This window comes from Crinia signifera, chromosome 6 (assembly GCF_055691185.1).
Source record: "Crinia signifera chromosome 6, ASM5569118v1, whole genome shotgun sequence".
Taxonomy (NCBI): domain Eukaryota; kingdom Metazoa; phylum Chordata; class Amphibia; order Anura; family Myobatrachidae; genus Crinia; species Crinia signifera.
The window spans coordinates 166,774,323-166,800,218 of NC_139222.1; the positions used below are offsets into that span (position 1 = coordinate 166,774,323).

General features: G+C 42.0%; 2 protein-coding genes across 2 annotated transcripts in view; one reads left to right on the forward strand and one right to left on the reverse strand.

The window, feature by feature from the left end:
- The window catches only part of EVPL (envoplakin), a 40,833-nt gene extending 35,265 nt beyond the window's left edge, over positions 1-5,568 (forward strand). The window contains exon 21 of the mRNA XM_083147960.1: positions 1,951-5,568. Within this exon, the coding sequence (XP_083004086.1) occupies positions 1,951-5,409 (3,459 nt within the window). The 3' untranslated portion in view covers positions 5,410-5,568. The remainder of the gene's footprint in view (positions 1-1,950) is intronic.
- A 1,616-nt stretch (positions 5,569-7,184) lies between these two features.
- On the reverse strand, positions 7,185-25,822 carry TEN1 (TEN1 subunit of CST complex). The gene is made up of 5 exons (XM_083147964.1): positions 25,804-25,822; positions 25,566-25,674; positions 9,119-9,236; positions 7,842-7,999; positions 7,185-7,757 (listed from the first exon to the last, which is right to left on the reverse strand). Exons 3-5 carry the CDS (start codon positions 9,205-9,207, stop codon positions 7,645-7,647), a joined length of 360 nt encoding a protein of 119 aa, XP_083004090.1. The 5' UTR covers positions 9,208-9,236; positions 25,566-25,674; positions 25,804-25,822; the 3' UTR covers positions 7,185-7,644.
- Positions 25,823-25,896: the final 74 nt, after the last annotated feature.

Sequence of the window (25,896 nt, forward strand, 5' to 3'; positions counted from 1 at the left end):
ACCGAATCATCATAGGGAACAATGGTAAATGGGTCAGAAACCCCCAAAAACACCCCTGAACAGTGAAATGTCCCCCCAAAAGTAGTTTACGCCACCCCACGTTCAACGCGAACCCGAAGCGTGGCGAGCGCAGCGAGCCCGCGAGGGGCGGCGGTACGCGTCCTCCGACCTTTTCACACCCCCACTATCCACGTCGACGTGGAGTTGAGAATAGAATAGTGTGGCGAGCGCAGCGAGCCCCGCGAGGGGACGTGGATACCTTCACAGGTAAACGCGTCCCTTCGCGGGCTTCACAGGTATCCGTGTGCGCTCGCCACGCTTCGGGCTCTATTCTATTCTCAACTCCACGCCGACGTGGATAGTGGGGGTATGAAAAGGTCGGAGGACCCGTACCGCCACGCTTCGGGTTCGCGTTGATCGTGGGGTGGCGTAAACTACTTTTGGGGGGACATTTCACTGTTCAGGGGTGTTTTTGGGGGTTTCTGGCCCATTTACCATTGTTCCCTATGATGATTTGGTGAAATTGAGGCATTTAACATTGTTTCCTATGGGAAATCGGGGGCATCACGGGTAAATTGAGGCATTTAACATTGTTCCCTATGGGAAATCGCGGCCATCGCGTCGGTACCATCGCACCCGATTTTTTAGTGCATGCGATGGCCGCGATGCCCCCGATTTTTACTCACGATGCCCACGATCATGATCGTTGTGGCCGTGCTAGGAAACAAGTACCAAAAAAAAATATTGAATCCATAAAAACACATTGTCCAAAAAGGGCAAAAAAAATCCCACTCATAGGCCCTTATTCAGATCTGATCACAGTACAAATTTGTTTGGAAAATGGGCAAAACCATGCGCACTGCAGGTGAGGAAGATGTAACATGTAATCACCAATAACCCTGCTGCACATTGGATTTCTACAGTATGTAAAGCATTGGATGATGAAGACACTGCAACAGGGCACCAGTAGATGAATACTACAATATCCGCAATACACAGGAAAAACAAGTTGTTGTATGGGGAGACGGAGGAAACAGATCAAATTACCTATGCTCCAGGGTCTGAATTAATCAGTGTCCTATTGCCGCTTAAGCAGAATGTACTGTGCTACTCTGAGCGAGATGACCGGCTGGATAGTGCGCGGCTTGTGGCTTCAAAGGGCTGCAGTGAGCGGACCACTGTTGGTTGTCCTGAAGCAGCTTAGGGGGTGATGTCTTCCAGGTTCAGTCTTCCATATCTGATTTTTGGAGCATGACTGACATAGTAGCACCTTTGTTTTCTAAGGTTCAGTGTACACAAACCTGGTTTCATGTAGTTAATAATTAAATGTATTGTATAAAAGTACCTTCAGGCAATGTGTGTAAGGTGTATATGAAACATTAATGCATTTGGGGTTTAGACTTGGGTCTCATCCCAAAGTGATCTCATTATAGTATACAATATTCAAAAATACATGGAAAAGTCTAAATATTTCTGGTCCCAAACATTTAGAATATGGGAAACTCAAGTTTCATCTGATCTTGCAGATAATGAATCATTCCATATATTTGCATTTTTTTAGTCAAGCTGATGTATGTTGACACATAGTTGGTTTTCAGTCACACAAACTGCCAAACTAAGCATTTAATATGGCAATACATAACCGCTTACCTATGGAACTAACACAAAGGTTCCTAAATGCGGTCCTCAATGCACTCCAATGGTCCGGGATTTAAGTATATTAATGGCTCGGCACAGATGGTTAAATAAAATTGACTGAGGTACTAATTAAGTCACCTGGGGCCAAGAATCTAGGGGGTCTAAAGGAATAATTTTAAAATATATGTTGTCATGCTGAAATGTAAAGTAAAGCTTCCATAGGCTGCTAATAATTTTCTTCAGTGTAGATAAATTTCTGGTTTTGTACTAAACTTATATCTATTTATATTTTATATATTTATATTTTTTCAGTCAGATACTCCGGATGGAGTCCAACGGACAATGCAGCACAATCTGCGCTCAGAAAATGCCATGACAACAGCTAAGGAGTCAGAAAACCTATCACAAAAGTTAGAGGAGGAAAAAATTAAGGTGGCGCAGGTACAGCAAACACTGGAGGAGAATAGGAAGAAGTTACTTCTGCTAAAGACTCAGAGACCAGTGGAGAGACTAGAAGAGAAGGAAATGGTAGAGTACTACCGAGATCCCAGGCTGGAGAGTGAATTAGAAAATTACAAAAACCAAGCAGATAAAGCCTACCAACAGAGACAAAATATACAATCTGAGATAGAAGTGGTGAACAAGAAGTTGGTGACTTTGGAAAACCAGAAGAAGAGCATCAAGCCACAGCTGTTGACCAAAGAAGTCACAGAGATCGAAAAAGATCCTAATCTGGATTCTCAAACTCAATCCCTGAGACAAGAGATAAAACATCTTAAGAATGAGAACAACTCAATTTCACAGGAGTTAGAGCGTCTGAAAATGGAAGTAATGGTGTTGGATCAGAAACAACCCAATGTGAAAGAAAAAGTTGTTCTGAAGGAAGTGGTAAAAGTTGAGAGGGACCCAGAGATGATGAAAGCTACACGAGCTTTGCAGCTAAAAATTGATGATGAAACCTTCCGCAGACAGTCTCTTCAACAAAATATTGTTAAGCTGAGGAATAGGACAGAAGAACTGGAGAAACTGATTGATTCAGTTGAGCCCAAAGTCATTGTAAAGGAAGTAAAGCAGGTAGAGCAAGACCCAGAAACATTAAAGGAAGCGACTAAACTCAAAACATTAATACAAGAAGAATCAAATAAAAGAGTTCTTCTGACGAAGGAGTTAACGGAGTTGCAATCAAAGTATGTGGTGGTAGAGAAGCAGAAGCCCAAGGTAGAGATTAAAGAACGGGTCCATGAAGTATTTGTTGTGCAGCCAGAAACCGCAAATGAGATTACTCGGTTAAAAGCTGCTCTGCAAGAGGTCCACTCTAAAAAATCTCTCTATGAAAAAGAATTGGGCACAACTCAAAATACAATGCACATGTTGAAGTCGCAAAAGCCTGTAGTAGAGTATAAGGAAATTGTCCAAGAAGTTGTGAAGTTAGAGAAGAGCCCAGAAGTGATGAAAGAAATTGATAGATTGAGAGGGCAACTTAATGACCTAGAATCAACCAACAACAGGTATTTGGAACAAAAATCCAAGCTAACCTCCGAGAGAGATGATTGGAAAAAGGAGAGGTCAAAGGTGGAAACAAAGACAGTGAACAAAGAGGTTGTTAAATATGAAAATGACCCAGTACTAATAAGAGAGGCAGAGCGCATGCGTCAGGAAGTACGTGATGAATCACATAGAAGAAGGGAAGTAGAAGAATTAGTATATGATTTACAAAGCAAGTACATGTTGCTAGAGCGAAGGAAACCAGAAGAGAGGGTAGTAGTTCAAGAGGTGGTGCATGTTCAAAAAGACCCCAAAGTAGCAGAGGAACACTACAGACTGAGCAGGACATTAGATGAAGAGTCCAGCAATAGGCGTCGCTTGGAGCGTGAGGTGCAGCAATTACGTAATCTGGTGGAAGAGAAAGAAAAGCTGCTGAATTTCCAGGAGGAGAGAGACAAGAAGCTAGCTGCAGAAAAAGAGTTACGGCAGATCAATAACCGTATCAAGGAAATTGAGGAAAGACCTCCACCGGTTCAGGAGAAAATTGTAATGGAGGAGGTGGTAAAAGTGGAAAAAGACCCTGTATTAGAAAGTTCAGCTAATTCTCTGCGCAGTGACCTAGATAAAGAAAAGACTCAGATCTTGAACATCGGAAGAGAATGCAAAAATCTGCAGTTAAAGATAGATATCTTACAGAGGGAGAAGTCTTTGGAAAAAACTATCTACAAAGATGTTATTCGAGTGGAAAAGGATAAGATACAAGAAGGTGAGAGAGCCAGACTACGGGAGATGTGCAATAAGGAGCGTAACGCCAGGCAGGACATTGAATATGAGACCAGTAGACTCAAAGAAAAAATAGATAGGGTGGATGGAATGAAAAGGACATGGTCCAAAGAAGAAGCCGACCTTCAAAAAGCCAGACAACAGGCACAACAGGAAAAGTCAGCCATAGAAAATGAATTGCTGGAACTGAGGAGACACCAACAGCAAAAAAGTGTATTCTTAATTAAAGAATCAGAATTACTCACACAAAAGGCAGAGAATGAGCGTCAGAAGAAAATGCAAATGGGACATGAACGGTCTCTTCTGGAATCCAAAATTCTTAAAGAAAAAGACTGCATTTATGAAAAAGAAAGGAACATTAGGGATTTGCAGTCCCGTGTCAATCGTGAAGAACGCAATCAAGAGACACAAATGAGAGAGACAAATGTCTCCACAAAAATATCTATTCTGGATCCGGATACTGGGAAGGAAATGTCACCATATGAAGCATACAAGAGAGGTATCATAGACCGACATCAATACATACAACTGCAAGAATTAGAGTGTGATTGGGAAGAAATTTCCACAATGGGTTCTAGTGGTGAAATTTCTGTCCTGTTAGATAAGAAAAGTGGAAAACAATATTCCATTGAGGATGCTCTAAGGTCAAAGAAAATCACCAAAGAGGAACTTCAAATGTACAGAGATGGCAAGATCCCAATTTCAGAGTTTGCCCTTCTGGTGGCTGGAGAGAATAAACCCCAGTCAATGTCCATTGGATCCATAATTGGATCCAGGTCTCCGTTGACTTCCCCTAACAGCCAAACCCAAACCCGCAGCTTCTTCACACAAAGTGCTCCAAAAGTATTCCATGATGATAGCTTCCCCATTGCTGGTGTCTATGACACCGCAGTTGACAGCAAGTGCACCGTCAGAAGTGGAGTAACAAGAAAACTATTGGATCCTGCAACAGGTCAGAAACTTCTGGAGGCACAGGCAGCTACTGGTGGCATAATTGACATCATCACCAAAGATAGGTATTCAGTTAATAAGGCAATGGACAGGGGGCTGATAGATAGCAGCAACCCACAAAACCTGTTTAATGCACAAAAAGCATTTACAGGTGTTGAGGATCCAGTAACCAAGAAACGTCTGTCAGTAGGGGAGGCTGTACAGAAGGGACTAATGTCCAAAGAGACAGCCTTGCCATACTTAGTGGTCCAGCATCTCACAGGGGGCTTAATCGATACCAAAAAGACAGGCAGAATTCCACTGTCAGAGGCAATAGAGCAGGGTATGATCAGCAAAGATTTGGCTGCTCAGATCCAGGATGAGGCAACATATGAAAAGAATCTCATTGATCCTCTCACTAAAGAGAAGGTGAACTACAAAGAGGCAATGGCACGATGCCGGAGAGACCCAGCAAGTGGCCTGCTACTATTTCAAGCGGCTTCAGAAAACTTCCAACATGCAGTCTACCGCCCTGTTAATGTCATACCCTCCTTGACATCCTACAAGTACTAGGGGTGATGGATAGCTGCCATATCTTACTTTGCTTCCTTGCTTTGTCACTGTGTCCTGATTTATTATATATGATATTGTTTCTATTGTGAATGGTAATGCTATATCTGTGGTGTATATTTTATGTCTTCTGTCTGTCAATAAATTGGAAATGTACCTTTATTTCATTCCATTAAAGAGTCTCTTTTCTTCTAAATGTAATCATTTAAAATTGCCTTAGGCTTAGCAGTGGCCCCATACTAACTGTTTTCTTTCTCCATGCAAAACTGCACCCACATGGCTTAGAAAAGGTCTTCCATTTATATAGTAAATAACAGCACACAATGACATAGGAAGGGGCAACTTCAATACAATGTTCTGCAATGAACGGAAATCTGCTCAGTAGTTGACAGCTTCAGTTCACATATATCATTTAATACATAAAATGAATAAAATAATGTATGAACACATAAAAAGCACCTAGTAAGGTGTGACAATGTACATAAAATGTTTATCTAAGTACATGAACAATTCCAATAGTATCTCTGGTGAGTTCGGTCTGAAGAGAAAGCCCCTATATATAAAAGAAAGTGGGGATAGAAATAAAAGGAAGAAGGTTACTTGTTTCCTAGCACGGCGCCACTGATTTCTATTGTATGTCATCAGGTCGGAAAAATTGGTCAGATTGCATTGCATGCGACCAAATCTCATGCGATGCGACCAAATCGACCTGATTTTTAATTGTACAGCCACCCTGATGGGTAATTACTATTTCAAATGCCCCCCCCCCCCCCCCCATTGTTAACGCCACACCACAAGGGGCGGCGGTACGCGTCCTCTGACCTTTTCATACCCCCCTATCCACGTCAGCGTGGAGTTGATTTTATATAGTGTGGCGAGCGCATGTGAAGTATTCCACGTCCCCTCGCGGGGCTCGCCGCGCTTCAGGCTCGGTGGCTCACTGCGCTCGCCACACTATATAAAATCAACTCCACGCCGATGTGGATAGTGGGGGTATGAAAAGGTCGGTGGACGCGTACCGCTGCGCTTGCCACGCTTTGGGGGCTTTTGCACATTGTATTTGTATAGTTATACTTAGCACACAGTAAAGGCCCCCATCCACTTGCGCGAGGTATCTCATGCATAGTAAAATGCATGTGATATGACCACTTTCCATCCGATCCCTCGCTCGGAAGCATGAAATCAGATGAAAAGTGGCCATATACAGTATTGCACTAGTGGATGGTGGTCCCAACTCTAGAGTGACTACTTGTGGCTTTGCCCACCTCACTTCATGTCAATAGCCATACTTGTTGTATTATCGATTATTGTAGTTATAGGCTCTATTTAGAAACTAAACCCATGCATATTTAATAGACAAAGCAGCCTGATCATTCCCTATTACTCACAGCACAAAAGAACTTTGTGTTATTTACATTGACCTGTTCAGACCAGGGCGTGTGTTGTCAATAATAAAACCACAAACCACAATGTAACAAGACAAAAATCATTTTGTTAACATCCACCGCTATAACATAGGGCCTTATTTTGGTTCATTCTTTCTGACAAAATCCTTCTTAGATGGGCAAAACCATGTGCACTGCAGGTGGGGCAGGTGTTACTTGTGCAGAGAGAATTAGATTTGGGTGGGGTTTTACTTCAAAGTGAGATCTATATTGCAGTGTAAAAATAAAGCAGTCAGTATTTTCCCTGCACAGAAACAAAATTACTCACCCAAATCTAATTCTCTCTGCACATGTTACATCTGCCCCCCCCTGCAGTGCACATGGTTTTGTCCATCTAAGAAGGATTTTGTCAGAAAGAATGAACCAAAATAAGGCCCATAGTATGTAACTTCCTCAAGCAAAAAATATTTTCAATTATGGAGCAGCACAATAACAAACAGGCTACACATCTTGGTGGCCTCACATTCCAGATAAAATACTTGTGTTCAGGATAATTCAGGTTTGTAATAAAATAATTGGAAGCAATTCTGTCCCCAGAGGCCAAATAGCTGCTGAAATATGCGGCACGCCTCCTACAAGTATACACAGAGTCCTTTAGGAAGAGTCTGACATACTGTATGTAGCCTGCCTAGATGACTTGCATCCATGGTCCAATGACAGCTGCTCTGTTGCCACCTTTGTGTGCTGACAGCTATGTCATAATCTACATTAAGAAGGGGATGTCACCTACTATAGGCCCCATGCATAAACAATGTACATAACCCACTATATGGTGGTATGTTGCTTCCCTGGGCTATTTTCTTGCTTGAAGGTATTGTCTTTGCTCTTCCACTGCTCTCTGCAGAAGGGAGATGTCTACACCCTCAATGCAGGTCAGTAGGCGAGCACACAGCACAAGGTGCGTATCTGTAATACAAGAAGTAACAGTGAACAACCAACCTGGCAACAGAAAAATTCAAGTGAATTTGCAGTGAAATCCTGTATTCTTACCATCCACAGTGTCCAGCTCCCCAAGTGCCAGGTAATATGATCCAAGCTGGGGTGAAAAGGGTTCCACAAACCTTGTGTTTAACTGGAGCTTGTGCTGCACTGCAGAGTGCTTTGCCGTTAGTGTTGCCTCTGACTGAGCAGAATCATAGCAGTTAAGCCTGAGTACAGAAAGCAAGAGGAGAAGGACAAAGCACTATAAACAACAGTGTATGCACCATGAAAACCGGGACAGTACTACTAAAATAAGCATTTTTAAATTACTGAATGAAGCTACTGAAATAATCTCTCGCCTGCTCTCTCAGATACAAAAGTTTCACAGTAAGAGATACTCACTGGGGGAAATTTAATAAGATGTGTATTGTACTTCACATGTGCTGTTGCTATGGGCCTAATTCAGAGTTGATCGCTGATCGCAGATTATTGAATGACTGCACATGCATACGGATTGTAGCGCACATATGTGCAAGGGTGACCGAAAATGCACGTGGATCGTAAGCGCAATGTGGCCAGAGGTTGAATGCAGATATCTTGAGTATTCAGGGAGTGACCAATAAAATTAAGGAGCGCCCAGGTGTTTTAAGGGAGGGACTGTTATATCAGTACCGTCTCGGTCACAGATGACTGGTAAGGTCAGACGCGCACATTTGCACAGACTGGAGAAAAAAAAACATTTGATAGTTCTTGAATTGCATATGGATTGCAGTGGCTATCTGCTTGAAGTCACCTGCAATTTTGCGGACGAGCTATTGGTCTAAATCAGGCCCATAGTACTGTACATGCTATACACAAAAGAGAGAACAATAAAAAACCAGCATGTAACAAAGGTGGTTATTCTGGTTGGTTTGCTAAATCAAACTTCTTCTATAATGGACAAAACCACGCTGCACTGCAGGTGGGGCAGAATTAACATGCGCAGAGAGAATTACATTTGGATGAGTTATTTTGTTTCTGTGCAGGGTAAATACTTATTATTCTTACGCTGGATTTCAGTTTGAACACACCCCACCCAAATGTAACTCTCTCTGCACATTTTACATCTGCCCCACCTGCAGTGCAGCATTGTTTTGTTCATTAAAGAAGGAGTTTGCTTTTGCAAACCAACCAGAATCAGGTCGTAACTCGCCTAAGAGTCAGGCTACCAATTCACAGTACTTTTTTTAGACTTTCTTCTAAAGACCGCTTCTTTACTTATATATTCCTACACTTTGGGGAGGAATAAAAAGTAGCTAGATCATTTGTACAGCATAGTGATTTGTCATACAGTTTAAGTTTTTTACCTCCCAAAAGTTCGCACAGTGGATCCAGCCATCACGTTTCCTGTGCTGATTTCCCACAGGTAATGATACTCTGCATGCCCCGGCAGCATCTGGCCCCCGAAAGCTCTATTCTTTATACCTTTAAGGCAACAAGATGTATGTTTTTGTCTATTGAACATTTACATTTGATAGTAGAGTCTTAAGTCTAGCACTAGAGGGCAATATGTAGAGAAAGCCCTGTGAAAAACAAAGGGATAATAAATACTACTATTTAATAGGAAACGCCATATTTAGCAGCGCAATACAAGGACTTTCATCAGTTGGGGAGATTCAATTATTTTGCATACCCCCTCCTGGCCATCTAGGCTATTTCATTTTTGCTCCGCTCATATGCCCATTAAGCATTTTTCGCAGCTGACAGCTAAATCTGTTGAATGTTGCTGTGTGGGCATCTACACGTCTGAGATTAGGCGCTTTGGGTGCCCAAACTTTGGACTGTAAACATTTCTTCTTGCACTGAGGAAAAAAATGTCTGTGCTACTGGTCTGATGAACAATTGAATAGCTCCAGTAGAGGGTAACTACTATAGTTGGCCAGCAGAGGACATGTGCAGTAGAATTTAATTTCCCCCTAATGAGTGCAGGGAGAGTTATACTGCTTTCATATCGCAAAAAGAATATTCACACTTTGAAACGGTTCAGTCCCGGCTCGAACCTGCATTTTGGGATGTTCACATCTCCACAGCGAAACGGCATTATTGCCGGTTTGCTGACATCATCCGGGGGTGCGGTGGGGAGTCGGCGTGTCATCAAGGGCAGAGGCAGTGCTTAGAGCTGGTTCTGCTTCAAGCGCTGCCTCCTCCATAGTGTGAATGGGAAACGCATCGCTCGACCCATTTTAACCCGTTCACACCTCCATGCAACAGGGCAACAAACTGGTAAGAACCTGTTTTCCGGACACGGTAACCCCTTTCACATCGCACTAATTACCGGGTCAATTAGTTGCGATGTGAAAGGGGTATTAGAAACTTCTGGCCTGGGATGCAAACCCAAGATACAGGTCCATAATCTACCGATATGATAGCAACAAAAAATGGGCTGTGAAAAAAACTGTTGTTTTATGTGGGTTTAATGCAGCCAATAAATAAATAAATAAATAAAAAATGTATATAGAGATATATATGTATAGACTCTGGAGTCTCTGCTTACAGCATACTGGTTTGACCTGTCCCGGTGTTGGGATTAACCCCTTACAGGGTTGAGTATATACCCGCACAACCTTATTGAGGAAAAATATAGTAAAAGAGACCCCCAAATTTGTATCTATACCGAGGGGGGTGCTGTTCCCAACAGAAGTACAATATTTTGACAACGAAGAGGAAAAGGCTGTATAGGGGAACGCACTGAAAGTTAAAACGTAACTTTTATTGATTATATATTAAGAATGCCTTATATCATAGTATGGAGCGGCATTTAAACAGCAAAAAATATTGGAAAAATTAAAAATACATACAAGTTACACATAAGATAAGTGATGAGACAAAAAGATAAAGAAATAAGTGTTCTAAAATACACAGATGTTGGTTAGGGAGGAGAACTGCAATATAACGAAGATTGAGTCTCTATTAAGTTATAGCTCCTAGTCTTGTGTGTCTAAATGTTCTGAAAGAGATACCACTGGGAGTATGATATTCAATTTTATGGATACAGGATAGTTTTTAGTCTCAGTATTGAAAGTGATATTTGGCTCTTGTGATTAGTACATTATAATCCGTGGCACCATACATCGTCCCGTTGCATTGGGTATTCCTCTCTTACTGGTTCCTCAATGCCAACTGACCGATGTTGGTGTGAACTAGATTCTGCACACACTGTATAATATTATGTGGAAATACCACTCACACTGTGAATATGGGGGGTCCTTTCTCACAAGTTCAACCGTGGCACTTAAACCAGTGTTTGATGTATGTTTAATACAGTAAATATATTCCTGGGGAATATTCGCAATGGGTATTCCACTCTCACTGGTTCCCTATTTGCGGTATGGTTTCCATGTTATCTTCATATTCACATAATAGTGTCTTTTAATGGGTTATATATTTATTCCCATGTTCCAATAATACACCTGGTTATTGCCACAATTGATGGTGAGACACAGTTCTGAAATTGTCTCTACACAGTGTGTAATACCTCAAATGTAGGGTATTCTTTTGTATTTATTATTTTTGTATACCAATAGTGATATATGGTCAGTTAAGAACTTTAACTGCCCTCATATGATCGGTCTATTTATTCACATAATAGGTATTCCACTCTCACTGGTTACCTATTTATAGTGTGATTTATTGGTTTACACTAGATGTATTTAATACTTTAGATTTTATTTACACTTCTCATTAATCCACATAATTGTTGCTCCAAACAATTCAAACAGTATCCATAAGCAGTAATTGGTTATATAATACCAATAAATTGGGTTAGAACACCAGTGTTTCTTATTGCTGCAAATATCATATAAGAGCAATACAGTTATGAGCTTTGACTGCCCTCCTGTGGTCAGTTACCAAAGTTGCAGTTATATCAATCTTGCAACAATACACTGTATTGCCTTTCTAATCCACTGTAATATCTATCTCCCAGTCCTCTCTCTCTTGGTCTCCTGTTATACAATCATTATGTTAATCAAATCACAGCATTACATTATGCTACAAGGAGTCCTCCCTAACCTAACTGGTACAGTTAGGTTAGGGAGGACTCCTTGTAGCATAATGTAATGCTGTGATTTGATTAACATAATGATTGTATAACAGGAGACCAAGAGAGAGAGGACTGGGAGATAGATATGACAGTGGATTAGAAAGGCAATACAGTGTATTGTTGCAAGATTGATATAACTGCAATTTTGGTAACTGACCACAGGAGGGCAGCCAAAGCTCATAACTGTATTGCTCTTATATGATATTTGCAGCAATAAGAAACACTGGTGTTCTAACCCAATTTATTGGTATTATATAACCAATTACTGCTTATGGATACTGTTTGAATTGTTTGGAGCAACAATTATGTGGATTAATGAGAAGTGTAAATAAAATCTAAAGTATTAAATACATCTAGTGTAAACCAATAAATCACACTATAAATAGGTAACCAGTGAGAGTGGAATACCTATTATGTGAATAAATAGACCGATCATATGAGGGCAGTTAAAGTTCTTAACTGACCATATATCACTATTGGTATACAAAAATAATAAATACAAAAGAATACCCTACATTTGAGGTATTACACACTGTGTAGAGACAATTTCAGAACTGTGTCTCACCTGTCCCGGTGTTGGCTGACGACGCACCCCGATTTCTTTCCTTTTATGTTTTATTTGAGATGTCAAATCAGTTATTTGGTCCATATAATAAGGATTATCCTATGTGATTTAATATGACTAACAATTGTTTCTCTGTTTCTTATCGTCTCTCTTTCTAGCATACTGGTTGTTATATTATTATCCAGTCAGGCATTAGTATAATTGTCCAGAAACGTGTACATTTTTTATTAAAGGATGGCACACATTGTGGGCCTTATTCTAGTTCACTCTTTGAGGCAAATTCCTTCTTAGCTGGACAATACCATGTGCACTGCAGGGGGGCAGATGTAACATGTGCTTACAGCACATGAATAAAAATAGCATGCCCCTCCTCAGAATAAAATTCTAGATTTTTTTACATCAATTGTAAAAAATAAAACACTTTATTTTAAAAGTTCACCTTCCACTTCACCATAAAAAGATAGCGATTGCTACTCGGTGAATCATGGCGAAAAAAACCTTGAAATGTATTCGCCATCTGGTCCTTGAATAGGGTGATTCACCATTTTAGTCAGAAATTCGCCTTACAGCACAAAATCGCCATAAAAACCTGGCGAATCAGCCTCATTGAATACCGCCCTTTGTGCTTGGTTTCTATTACACACCTGTATGAATTACAGGGGAATTTTGGCTGTGTCAAACAGTTACTAGAAGAATAGGATAGTCCTAATCCTTGCGCCAAAAGGTAGCAGCTGGTATCCCTTTGAAAGAAAGAAACGCCCAACTTCAGTGATACAGATTTATAGAAATGGATTAAGGTAACCAGCGCTGGTGACTGATAGAGAATAAACTCTGTCTGGAAAGGTGAGTGTGATCTCCACCTTCTGTATGGGTCTGAGGTCTTACTGGCCGTGAACTCACATTAGAATTCTATTCTCGCATGCACAAAAAGGTTTCTTTTACCACTCTCTCTGTGTGGAATTAACGCTCCCCTCAGATGGCAGATACTGGCATATGACAGGCACTCAACTTACTTGAGAATTCTGTCACGCGTTCCCTCAAAGGTTTCTTTATCAATGATGAAGCAGCCAGATGTACACAAAACTTGACTCTTTATTCCGCACACTCCGGGACATAAAGGTCGGCATACAAGAAATGATGACAATAGGAGGGAAGGGAGAATCAGCGTGTAGTTGAAGACGGCTCCAAGCTCCAAGCCGGTCGGCGCGGCGTGCTGCAGACACGATGTGCCCGGCGTCTACTTGTAGGTGCTTGTAAGCGCTGGCGTCCGTCCACCGGGAATCCCGCTAATACGCTTGTGTTCTCCTTTGACCCTCATCAGCAGGTAGATCAACGCGTTTCGGATAATAACACTTATTCTTTTTCAAGATGTCCTGCTCTGTTCCTGTTCAGGATATTTAAGCTGTCCCGCCGGGTCACGTGATGATAGGTTCACCTGTTGAGCGTCACCTATACCCGGCTTTAATTAGAGGGCTTCTAATAGACTTTATATATCCTGATATGCTTCTCAATAAATTAATACAATGTGTAAAAATTTATATATACAATACATGTTAAAAATGGGTATTTTTTGAACCACAATAAAATGAACACTTTAATTCAAATATATCAGTTAAAAATTACTGTTAAAAAATGCAATACAATTTAAAATATACGATTGGATACAATTTTAAAATGCTACAAAACTATGAAAGACACACTATAAAATCACTTATAGCTCATAAAGCCGGGCATATAAGGAGGGAGAAAAATTGGGAAAGAAAAAAATGCCAGATTAGTAAATAAAATTTAAATCAACCACTTATACTCATAATCCACATTTAGTCCTCTTGGGACCAGAGTATTTAAATTAAAAATGGTCTTCATTTCCATTCTAGCTAATCTTTCATCAATGTCATTCTTTCTCCAGTCTGATTTACACAGTTGAATGCCACAAAAGGATTTCAAACATTTAAGATCACAGTTATGCTGTGTTTTAAAGTGCAGTGATACATTATGCAAGTCATGTCCTTTTTTAATGTTGTGGACATGTTCAGCTAGACGATCCTTGAGCTGTCTGCTGGTCAGTGTTGCAAGTAAGGGGGTACGGCGTGGTACGGAGTACCTGTAAGAAATATGTTGCAGGTACGCAGTACCACTTACCCCTGATCCACTGTCATTTCTATTTTCATTTTAAGTCTAAATATAATGCATCCGCAGCCCGCCCACCCAGCGTTATGATTGGTGCTGTATGCAGCTCCCGGCTACTGCTGATTTAGCCTGTCACACTGACAGGCATCAGCAGCGCCGACAGCATGAAGAGCAGGCTCCACTATTGTAAGCACAAGCTGCCTGGCTCTCCCCCAAGCAAGAGCCAACCCACCCCCAGTCATTCCCTGTTTCTCATTCCCTGTCTCCTGTGTCCACGCCTCTATTGTCATTTAGTCACTCCTCTAGCTTTGTGTGACCACGCCCCCTAATGACAAATGACCATGCCCATTTTTGGTGGAGGCTATCAGTACCCCCAAGAAAAAAATTCTACTTGCACCACTGCTGCTGGTCCGCCCTACATACTGTTTACCGCATACACATTCTAACAGGTAAATGACATTTTTCGAATTGCAAGTGATAAAATCATGAATGGTGACAATTTCATTATTGATATTAGATTTGTATTCCGTGGTTTTTACCGCTGTTTTGCATGCCCTACACATTTGGCACGCACCGCAGCAGTAAAAGCCCTTGGACGTGATTCTGGTGGTAACTTTCTGTACAGCTTGAGCACTCCTGACAAGAATGTTTCCCAAGTTGTCAGCTCTACGGTACACAAACTTGGGTCGATTTCCGATGTAATCTTGCAGGAGGGGGTCTTTAGTGAGAACACCCCAATGTTTGTTAATTAGACTCTCTAACTGTTTGTGCTGAGAGGTGTACCTTGTAATGAAACAAATTGTATCTTTACTTTCATTATTTTTTACACCAGAATCCTTCCTTGTAGCACCTTCTTCATGATTTTTGGTATAAGCTTCCTGTATCCACCCTTGATCATAACCTTTCTGTATGAAAATGTGTAGGGCATGCAAAACAGCGGTAAAAACCACGGAATACAAATCTAATATCAATAATGAAATTGTCACCAGTCATGATTTTATCACCTGCAATTCGAAAAATGTCATTTACCTGTTAGAATGTGTATGCGGTAAACAGTATGTAGGGCGGACCAGCAGACAGCTCAAGGATCGTCTAGCTGAACATGTCCGCAACATTAAAAAAGGACATGACTTGCATAATGTATCACTGCACTTTAAAACACAGCATAACTGTGATCTTAAATGTTTTAAATCCTTTTGTGGCATTCAACTGTGTAAATCAGACTGGAGAAAGAATGACATTGATGAAAGATTAGCTAGAATGGAAATGAAGACCATTTTTAATTTAAATACTCTGGTCCCAAGAGGACTAAATGTGGATTAGGAGTATAAGTGGTTGATTTAAATTTTATTTACTAATCTGGCATTTTTTTCTTTCCCCATTTTTCTCCCTCCTTATATGCCCGGCTTTATAAGCTATAAGTGATTTTATAGTGTGTCTTTCATAGTTTTGTAGCATTTTAAAATTGTATCCAATCTTATATTTTAAATTGTATTGCATTTTTTAACAGTAATTTTTAACTGATATATTTGAATTAAAGTGTTCATTTTATTGTGGTTCTAAAAATACCCATTTTTAACATGTATTGTATATATAAATTTTTACACATTGTATTAATTTATTGAGAAGCATATCAGGATATATAAAGTCTATTAGAAGCCCTCTAATTAAAGCCGGGTATAGGTGACGCTCAACAGGTGAACCTATCATCACGTGACCCGGCGGGACAGCTTAAATATCCTGAACAGGAACAGAGCAGGACATCTTGAAAAAGGATAAGTGTTATTATCCGAAACGCGTTGATCTACCTGCTGCTGAGGGTCAAAGGAGAACACAAGCGTATTAGCGGGATTCCCGGTGGACGGACGCCAGCACTTACAAGCACCTACAAGTAGACGCCGGGCACATCGTGTCTGCAGCACGCCGCGCCGACCGGCTTGGAGCCGTCTTCAACTACACGCTGATTCTCCCTTCCCTCCTATTGTCATCATTTCTTGTATGCCGACCTTTATGTCCCGGAGTGTGCGGAATAAAGAGTCAAGTTTTGTGTACATCTGGCTGCTTCATCATTGATAAAGAAACCTTTGAGGGAACGCGTGACAGAATCTGCCATCTGAGGGGAGCGTTAATTCCACACAGAGAGAGTAGTAAAAGAAACCTTTTTGTGCATGCGAGAATAGAATTCTAATGTGAGTTCACGGCCAGTAAGACCTCAGACCCATACAGAAGGTGGAGATCACACTCACCTTTCCAGACAGAGTTTATTCTCTATCAGTCACCAGCGCTGGTTACCTTAATCCATTTCTATAAATCAAACAGTTACTATGTCGACCAAGCTCACTGAGGATTTATGGCTGTGTCAAAAAAGGTGACTATGTCGACCACGCTCACTCAAGGTTACCATTTTTGTAGTTTTAAGTTGGAATCTTATATAGAGAGAGTGGTGCTTTATTTATATATATATATATATATATATATATATATATATATATATATATATATATATATATATATATATATATATATATATATATATATATATATATATATATATATATATTACACAACTGTGTTGCAGGAGATTTATATCCCTGCTGTTTAAAGAAAGAGAGGGATCACTTTACATCTTCATTACTCCTATTCACAGAGTGCAATATACAAAATACAGCAATTCTGTTAGAAATTAGTGACTAACAATATTCTATACACAGACACAGGATTGTTAACCTGATATAATAGTTACAAGTTCTCATTAGAATTAATGGCATTTTTATATTACTAATATTTAGAAAGTGTTTCTAGATATATCAGATTGTTTTAGACCTTATTTGTTATACAACTGGCACTCGAATAAGGATTAGATAAAGGGGGTAATCTCGTAGTTTTCGTTTAATATGTATGTCACAGAAGCATATAGACTTCTGAATGATGCTGAATCCTACTGCAAACTGCCCAAAGATCCAACAGAGGCTTATAAAATCGAGCTAGAGGTAATTCTTAAGGAAGGGCTTATAAACAAATGCATCAACTTAGAGGAATACAAATATCTGTTCAATCAAACACCAAGAACGGCTACATTCTACCATATCCCTAAGATTCATAAGAATGTAACATGTCCCCCGGGAAGACCAATTATCAGTGGCATTGGCTCCTTGTGTTCGCGAATGTCTGAATTTGTTGATGTGTATATATAAAGGGATATGTACCCCTCCTGCCAACATATATACAGGACACCATCCATCCGGCAGACCATTCTATCTCATTTAGGGTGTGTAATATACACACCCTAAATGAGATAGAATGGTCTGCCGGATACAAGTGGTGTACCGTCGATGTTCAGGCGCTGTACACCGCTATATTGGACAACTAAGATTCCAACTTAAAACTACAAAAATGGTAACCTTGAGTGAGCGTGGTCGACATAGTAACCTTTTTTGACACAGCCACAAATCCTCAGTGAGCTTGGTCGACATAGTAACTGTTTGACACAGCCAAAATTCCCCTGTAATTCATACAGGTGTGTAATAGAAACCAAGCACAATGTCTCTAAAGGCTTCTATTGACCTAAACGGCAAACATCTGGCTTCCTTGATTAAGGTAATGCTGACAAATGAACCTAGCACTGATCCTTAAAAGTTTTTAAACATAAGTTTTTAAACATATGTTTTAATTGTTGTAAATACCAATGCAAAAAATCGTTGATATGCCCCGTAGTTAAAGAAAAGAGGGAGCGCTATTAGTATTTTATGTAAATTGATTTTTATATTGTATATACAAATGTGCAGATTTGTTTAGGATAAAAGGGGTAGCACGGCGTCACACAGGCCACCCCACTGACGAAGTCCCGTGACGAAACGTGTAGGGGCATGGCTTGTGTGACGCTACTCTGCTGCTGGAGAAGCTGCTGGTGGTCCGAGCTGCCTGCCGGGTGTGTGTGCTGAGCGCAAAGTCGCAGCCAGCCGGGAGGGCCTGTGGAGATCTTGAGGGTCCCGTGAGTCCATCATTGCGAGCTGTCTTGCCAGTGGTTTATTGTGAAATCTTGTGGGAGCCAGTCCACACCAGAGGGAGACCTTGGTACAGGCACTACTTTCTGCAAAATTGCTTTTATATTGTTTGCACACGTTTTTGATTAAAAACGATATTACACTATCAGGCGCCCCCTCTATTTTTGTAGATGGAGATGTTGTAAGAGACCCCGTGGGAATCGGGATCACAGGAGGGGAGCTGCAGTCCAAGAATTATACCAGGACTAGTGTGTGCTTTTAAGGACACTGATTTACAGACTGTCTTACTAAGGACTACAGGTGTCAGCGCACCTATATTTTCTCTGTTGCATATATAGATGCAGACCACAACCAGCATCTAGATCTAGATGCTGGTTGTGGTGGTGATACCTACCAGGACTATATTGAACTTTGGAAGACACCACGGCAGTTCTTTGGAAGTGCCGGACCTGTTCGCGAATTATATATATACTGGATGTAGTGTCCCGCACTATGGTGCTGAAATGACAGCTCGTCCGGTGCTGGCAATCCAAGTAGGAATAATATGTAGCGATGCGGCAAGCACTCAGACCAATATGCAACAAGTGTAGCAATGAAGAAAGCAGACCAGTAACCAGTGTGTATAGATATCGACGTTTCGGACCTCAGTCCTTTATCAAGACATGTATATCAGTGCTGATATACAAACCACACTGTGCTAGAAGCATCACAGCAGACAGCGACACCCCAGGCAGGGAAGAGGAACTGCATGGGTTTTCAAAGATAGTGGGGTGCTGGAATGAACACTATATCTATATATCTTTCTCTCTCTATATATGTGTGTGTGTGTATACTATATATATGCATGTATAAAGGTGTATGAGTATGTACAGTATACTGTATGTGTGTGACAAGTATGTATACAGGCTTCACTCAATATATGTATGCGTATACTGCAGGCATTTGACTGTATACATGTATGTGTAGGTCTATGTGACAGCATGTATGCATGTATATATCGGTCAGTAACCGTACTTATGAATGTGTGACCAGAGCTGTAAGCAGCGGTTGAACAGGATAGTCTGGGGGTGTTACCAGCTGTACCTACCCTCGGTTGCAGTCTGCACCCAGCTCTGGCTCTCACACTCCCCTAGTGCCATGGTCTGCGGCTTTGAGAGTCTAAGACACTCTGAGCAGCAGGCTAGTGAACCACCCATCTGCCCCCTGGGGTTATTAGTGAGTTGACGGTTTGAGCAGGACTAGCGATGGGGGTGCGGTCAAATGGGAAAACCTGTACCAGGCCCCGACCATTCTCTGACTGCTCCAAGCAGAAGCGACGGTCTATCCACCTAGGAGGACCAGGACTACAGAAACTTGGGCAGCATGGAAAATAAACTGGCGCCTGGATATTGGCACCAGTGGTACCAGGGAGATATGTTGGTCAAAGTGACTGAGTGAGCGACAGCACTTCCACTTCCACACTATCTCATTTATGAACAGGCACACATATACATATATATATATATTATGCTATGATCCACTTTGCTATCAGATTTTCATTACATTGCATAGTAAATATTCATTATCTGTGTTTTTGTAAAACACATTCAATTTGCAATGCAATAAAAAAATATGCTGCTCAAGGGGGGCAGGGTTAGGGAGTCACCAGAGATATAAGTGTACTGGGCCCAAAGCATAGTTGCCTACCCTCCTGCATTCTGCAGGAGACTCCCTGAAATAGCAGCAATCTCCCTCTCCCTCATTAGTCTAGCAATCTCCCTCATTTCACCTAGCCCACATTACAATGTTAAATTTTTGGTGAAAAAAAGGAATGAGAGACAGACACATTTACATTAAATCATCCGCACCATTTCCCAGCACTTTACCAAGTATAGTAGCTCTTACTAACTGCTTTTGGGCTCATTTACATTTGGATATACCGCAAGTCATTTTAAATTACACACCCACGCTTCTGGGTGCCACATTCACTATCTATTTTCACAATCTCTCCATATATGGAACTAGACATGCCCTTTGGGTGGAGCAAGACACGCAACCTCAATGGGGCGCTTTGCAAAAATCTATTTCCAACTCTAATCTCCCTGAAACTAGTTTTTAAAAGTAGTCAAGTATGGCCCAAAGATTTCTGTTGGCGGCCCTGGGCTTCAGCACAGTACAGGGGGTGATTACAGCACAAGGGTGTAGTGGCACCCTGGTACAGGGCAGCGAGTGATTTTTATGGATGTATATTTACTGGTGTGTGACAGTACGAATGAATTTGTGACTAAGTATGTGTATATGTGTGGGTTGCAGTGTCCTGAGGGGAGCAAAGTTAAGGAGGGAACGCTGTTCCCTGCAATTCACTTGAGGCAGGGTCTAACTCAGTAGCTGTGGAAGCAATGCACACACCATGTAACATAAAATGGGTGACGTGATGCATGATCACATTCCCTTTTCACGTTCAAGCTAAAGACTAAAGGCCCATACACACTGGTCGACTTTGAGCTAAAAGTCGCTCAAAACAGCAGGTTTGAGCGGCTTTCAGCTCAAAGCCGCCCAGTGTGTATGGCCCGGTGATGAGCGGTGAGCGCTGCTGCACGCTCCCGCAACATCGCCTGGAAAGCCATTCATCTGCTGGTTATACCAGCAGATGAGCGGCTTTCAGGACGGCTTTGCATAACACTTCGCTATGCAACGCCGTCCTCCCCACTGAGCGGCTGTCCCCGCAGCGATGATTTTCATTATCGCTGTCCATACACGCTGGGCATAGTCGCCCAGTGTGTATGGACCTTTAGCCCACCTGATAAACATGCCAGGATCACTCGCATTTGTTTTATAAATGCAAATAAATAATGTTGTGTGAAAAAAAAAAAAGAAAGAAGTTTATATTTTCTATATAAAAAGGTATACAATAAAACAATGGAGGTTTTTCAAAAGTGCGCACATACAGTATATAGCTGTGTAAACTTGTACTGTAGGAAGTAGAAATGTATAGAATTAGTATATATATTTATTAAGTTTCTTATATAGCGCACACATATTATGCAGCACTTTACAAAGAATATTTGAACATTCACATCAGTCCCGGCCTCAGTGGAGCTTACAGTCTATATTTCCTATCACATGTACCTGCACACAGACATTCTAGGGTTATTTTTTTGTTGGAAGCCAATTAACCTACCAGAATATTGGATTGAGGGAGGAAACCGGAGTACCCAGAGGCAACCCACGCAAGTACGGGAATAATATACAAACTCCGCACAGTTAGGGTCATGCTAACCATTGCGCCGTCTGCTGCCCAGATATAAACAATGTTGATAAACAATTTTCAACCATAACCATACTATTTTAGGTTTTAAAGAGCAGTAACAGTGTTTGTTCCATATAAAAGATATGCAATGATCAAACAATTGGACAGTTATAGACACTGGTGCATAATAGTTAGGACTTTTACAAAACCTCACCCTATGTTTTTCAACCACTGTGCCGTGGCACACTAATGTGCCTTCAGCTGTTCTCAAGTGTGCCCCCAGATCTCGAAATGTCCACACCAGTATACAGACACCGCCTCCAATTCAACTGTTCTTTACTAGTCTCTTGATTTCATGAGGACAAATGTATTGTAATTTGGTTACCTGTGGGGACCAGCGTGATTGTTTTTTTCATATCGGGACCAATGGGTTTTTTCTCTCCCTGATGTGTGCCTTGGCAAATTTAGAATCTGGTCTGGTCTGCCAGGGGCTAAAAAGGTTGAAAATCACTGCCTTAGATGGATACTGCAGTGGGCTATGCTAGCAATAGAAAGTCTTGGGCCCGAACTGCTGTGCTTGGCATCACCACAGAAGGTTTTTCCTGGACAATAGGGGTGATTCTGGATGGTTTGCAAAAGCAAACTTCTTCTTTAATGGACAAAACCATGCTGCACTGCAGGTGGGGCACATGTAATGTGTAGGGATGGCCCTCGACCATTTCAAATCATCAATGGTTTATGGCTGATGTTGGAGGGTTTTTTTCTTGAGAGGGGAAAGAACCCACTCTCTCTAGAGCCCCCGGCGCTGATTAAAAATATGTATAATTAAATATAGCAGTTTTTTTTGTATATTTCGAACCTTGAATGGCTGCTGCAGGTATGGGGAGTTTGCTAAACTCCAGAGAATTTCTAGAGACAAGTATTTTGTGGGGGTACACACCACGCTGTCAATCAGGTATATTGATTGGTATATATAAAATGATGTAGTCACGCTGAGCACAATGGTAGATAGTGTATGACACGCTGTATATAAGATGGCTGACGTTGAATACTTTTGCCATCGATGTAGGAGAACCAGATAGTATTCATACATCGATGGCAAAGCCGATGTTCCTTTTTTTTTTTCAAGGGACACAAAGCATAGCCCGGACCCCAAGTTCTGATAGGCCACACCATTTAGTCAAAAAGAAGGGATGACCATCGATTGTAACCTTGCAGCAGGGCTCTCCTACCTCCAAGTCTGTCTGTTGTTACCCAGTTTGTTTTATCACTGTCTACTATTTTAAAGTGCAACGGAATCTGCTGCGCTATATAAGAAACTGTAAATAAATAAAAAAAAATAGCAAAAACGGTACTCTTTACCTAGAACGGCGCCCACGATTGAAATCGCGGGCATCGCGGGTAAAATCGCGGTAATCGCGGCATCGCGGGTAAATCGCGGGTAAATCGCGGGTACATCAAAATCGGGTACCCGCGATTACCGCGATTTTCCCATAGAGAACAATGTTAAAAAGCCTGATTGACCGCGATTTTAGCGTTAAATGCCTCAATGCCCGCGATTTTCCCATAGGAATCAATGTTAAATGGGCTACAGAGCCCAAATAGCCCCAATTAACCCTTAAATGTCCCCCCAATTTTTAGCGCCACCCCACGATCAACGCCAACCCGAAGCGTGGCGAGCGCAGCGAGCCCGCGAGGGGCGGCGGTACGCGTCCTACGACCTTTTCATGCCCTACTATCCACGTCGGCGTGGAGTTGAGAATAGAATAGTGTGGCGAGCGCAGCGAGCCACCGAGCCCGAAGCGTGGCGAGCGCAGCGAGCCCCGCGAGGGGACGCGGATACCTTCACAGTTATACGCGTCCCCTCGCGGGCTTCACAGGTGTCCGCGTGGCCACGGACACCTGTGAAGCCCGCGAGGGGACGCGCTTACCTGTGAAGGTATCCGCGTCCCCTCGCGGGGCTCGCTGCGCTCGCCACGCTTCGGGCTCGGTGGCTCGCTGCGCTCGCCACACTATTCTATTCTCACACCACGCCGACGTGGATAGTAGGGCATGAAAAGGTCGGAGGACGCGTACCGCCGCCCCTCGCGGGCTCGCTGCGCTCGCCACGCTTCGGGTTGGCGTTGATCGTGGGGTGGCGCTAAAAATTTGGGGGGACATTTAAGGGTTAATGGGCTCTGTAGCCCATTTAACATTGATTCCTATGGCCAAATCGGGTGGATTGAGGCATTTAACACTAAAATCGGGTCCATCGCGGCTTTTAACATTGCTTCCTATGGGAAATCGGGAGCATCGCGTCGCGGGCATCGCGGGTACGTTTATGGCCGGCCGCGACGCGACCGACGCGATTTTTCAGGTTTAACATGGTTTTCAATGGGAAAATCGCGTCGGTCGCGTCGCGGGCAGGCATAAATGTACCCGCGATGCCCGCGACGGGCGCCGTTCTAGGTAAAGAGTACCGCAAAAACTATTAGCCATTATATAGTTTAATACTATCATACTATTGATGGCTGGTTGCAGAATCGCCATCAATGGCAACTGCACCATTTGCCATCCATAAACATATGCAGAGAGTTGCATTTTGGTGGGGTGTGTTCAAACTAAAATCTAAATTGCAGTGTAAAAGTAAAACAGCCAGTACTTACCATGCATAGAAACAAAATAACTCACCCTAATGTAACTCTGTTTGCACATGTTACATTGGCGTCACCTGTAGTGCACATGGTTTTGCCCATTAAAGAAGAAGTTTGCTTTTGCAAACCAACCATGCTTATGCTACGGAACTTATGTAGCGTACAGTAGACAGGAGGTTCCCTTCCATCCGGACAGGAGGGCACCCCATTTTTACCATGAATACCCAAATCTCCTTGCCTATTTTACTTTTTACTTTTACCATTGGACTTTTTAACCATTCTGGTTTTATCTGTATCTGCTGCTGTTTTTGGAAATAAATCCTTTTTTATTCGTGACCTGGATTTCATGATTTGAGTGACCTGGGACCTCCTGACTAAAGAAACCTTTTGATGAACATAGCCTAGGAGACCAGGCTATTGTACAATATTTGCCTGTTCAGGAGGAAGCAGACGTACTAAAGATACCTTGATGTGCACATAGGGCACTGGCTGAAGGTCAGTTATCAGGGTCCCTCTATAAGCTACAAGACAAGGAGTTACCAGACAGAAAAATTGGTATACCAGACCAATCACCCAAGGGAATACAGCGCCTATGATTCTCCAAATTTTTTGTATTGCAACTGTTTGAGATTTAAGGAGTCTCCTGGATAATCAAGGGCTGCAGTATTCAGACGCAGTCATTATTCTTTAATTGTATTTTCCAGTGAGACAGGAGGGTTATTTTCGGGGTCCATGCCACCCTCCTGTGTCCACGCCCCAATCTAATAACTGAAGCGTGGCGAGCAGACAATCGTGATTCAAGCAGCAGCTAACATAACTGGCGTAAGCTGTGGCCTCAATGATGAGGAAGTACCCAAATTAATGTTGACCTTTTTCCAGTGTCTCATCCTTGTGCATATTTACATTACTCACTTTATCAAACTGGACAAATCAGTAAAATAAAACCTGTGAATTACATTCATTTCCGGGCACTGCTCTCAAGCGTTTGGGGGCTGTTATCTCCTTTCACCCCGGGATGTAATTGGTTATAAATATAGTGAAAATATGAACTTCAACATGTTGGTAGTGTCTAGATCCCCGTCTCTACCGGAACATTTTGCGAGGAGGGGGAGACACCAAATTCTGCAACTCTCATAGCATCTGACACTCACCAAAATACTAGCCCTCCCCTCTGCTCTGCTGTCACGGCGCTTGCTCCGAGTGCTGGTGTAGTCTGTTTAATGTAATACGCAGAAAGAAGACTCGGTAGCAGCCATTTTCCTGAAGCAAAAACTTTAGTTAAGATTAAGAAGAAACTACGCCCCTGAGGCAGCGGCAGGTGGGGCTCCGCTGCTCATTCATATTGTATAATAATAACAATCATATTAGTTAATAAAAAATAAAAAAAACTCGTTCCGGAGAATGCCGGGAGTTGTAGTCCGGAGCGCCAATAGTGTTGTTACCCAGTTACAGGACAGGTGCGTCATGGCCTGCTGGGGAATG

What these genes read in the sequence shown, in the direction of transcription:
- TEN1 (XM_083147964.1), bottom strand. Translation starts at nt 9,207, where the DNA reads ATGCTGCCGGGGCATGCAGAGTATCATTACCTGTGGGAAATCAGCACA. An exon ending in ACTGTGCGAACTTTTGGGAG is followed by an intron (nt 8,000 to 9,118) that starts GTAAAAAACTTA and finishes TTCTGTACTCAG; the next exon opens with GCTTAACTGCTATGATTCTG. An exon ending in GGAGCTGGACACTGTGGATG is followed by an intron (nt 7,758 to 7,841) that starts GTAAGAATACAG and finishes CTTGTATTACAG; the next exon opens with ATACGCACCTTGTGCTGTGT.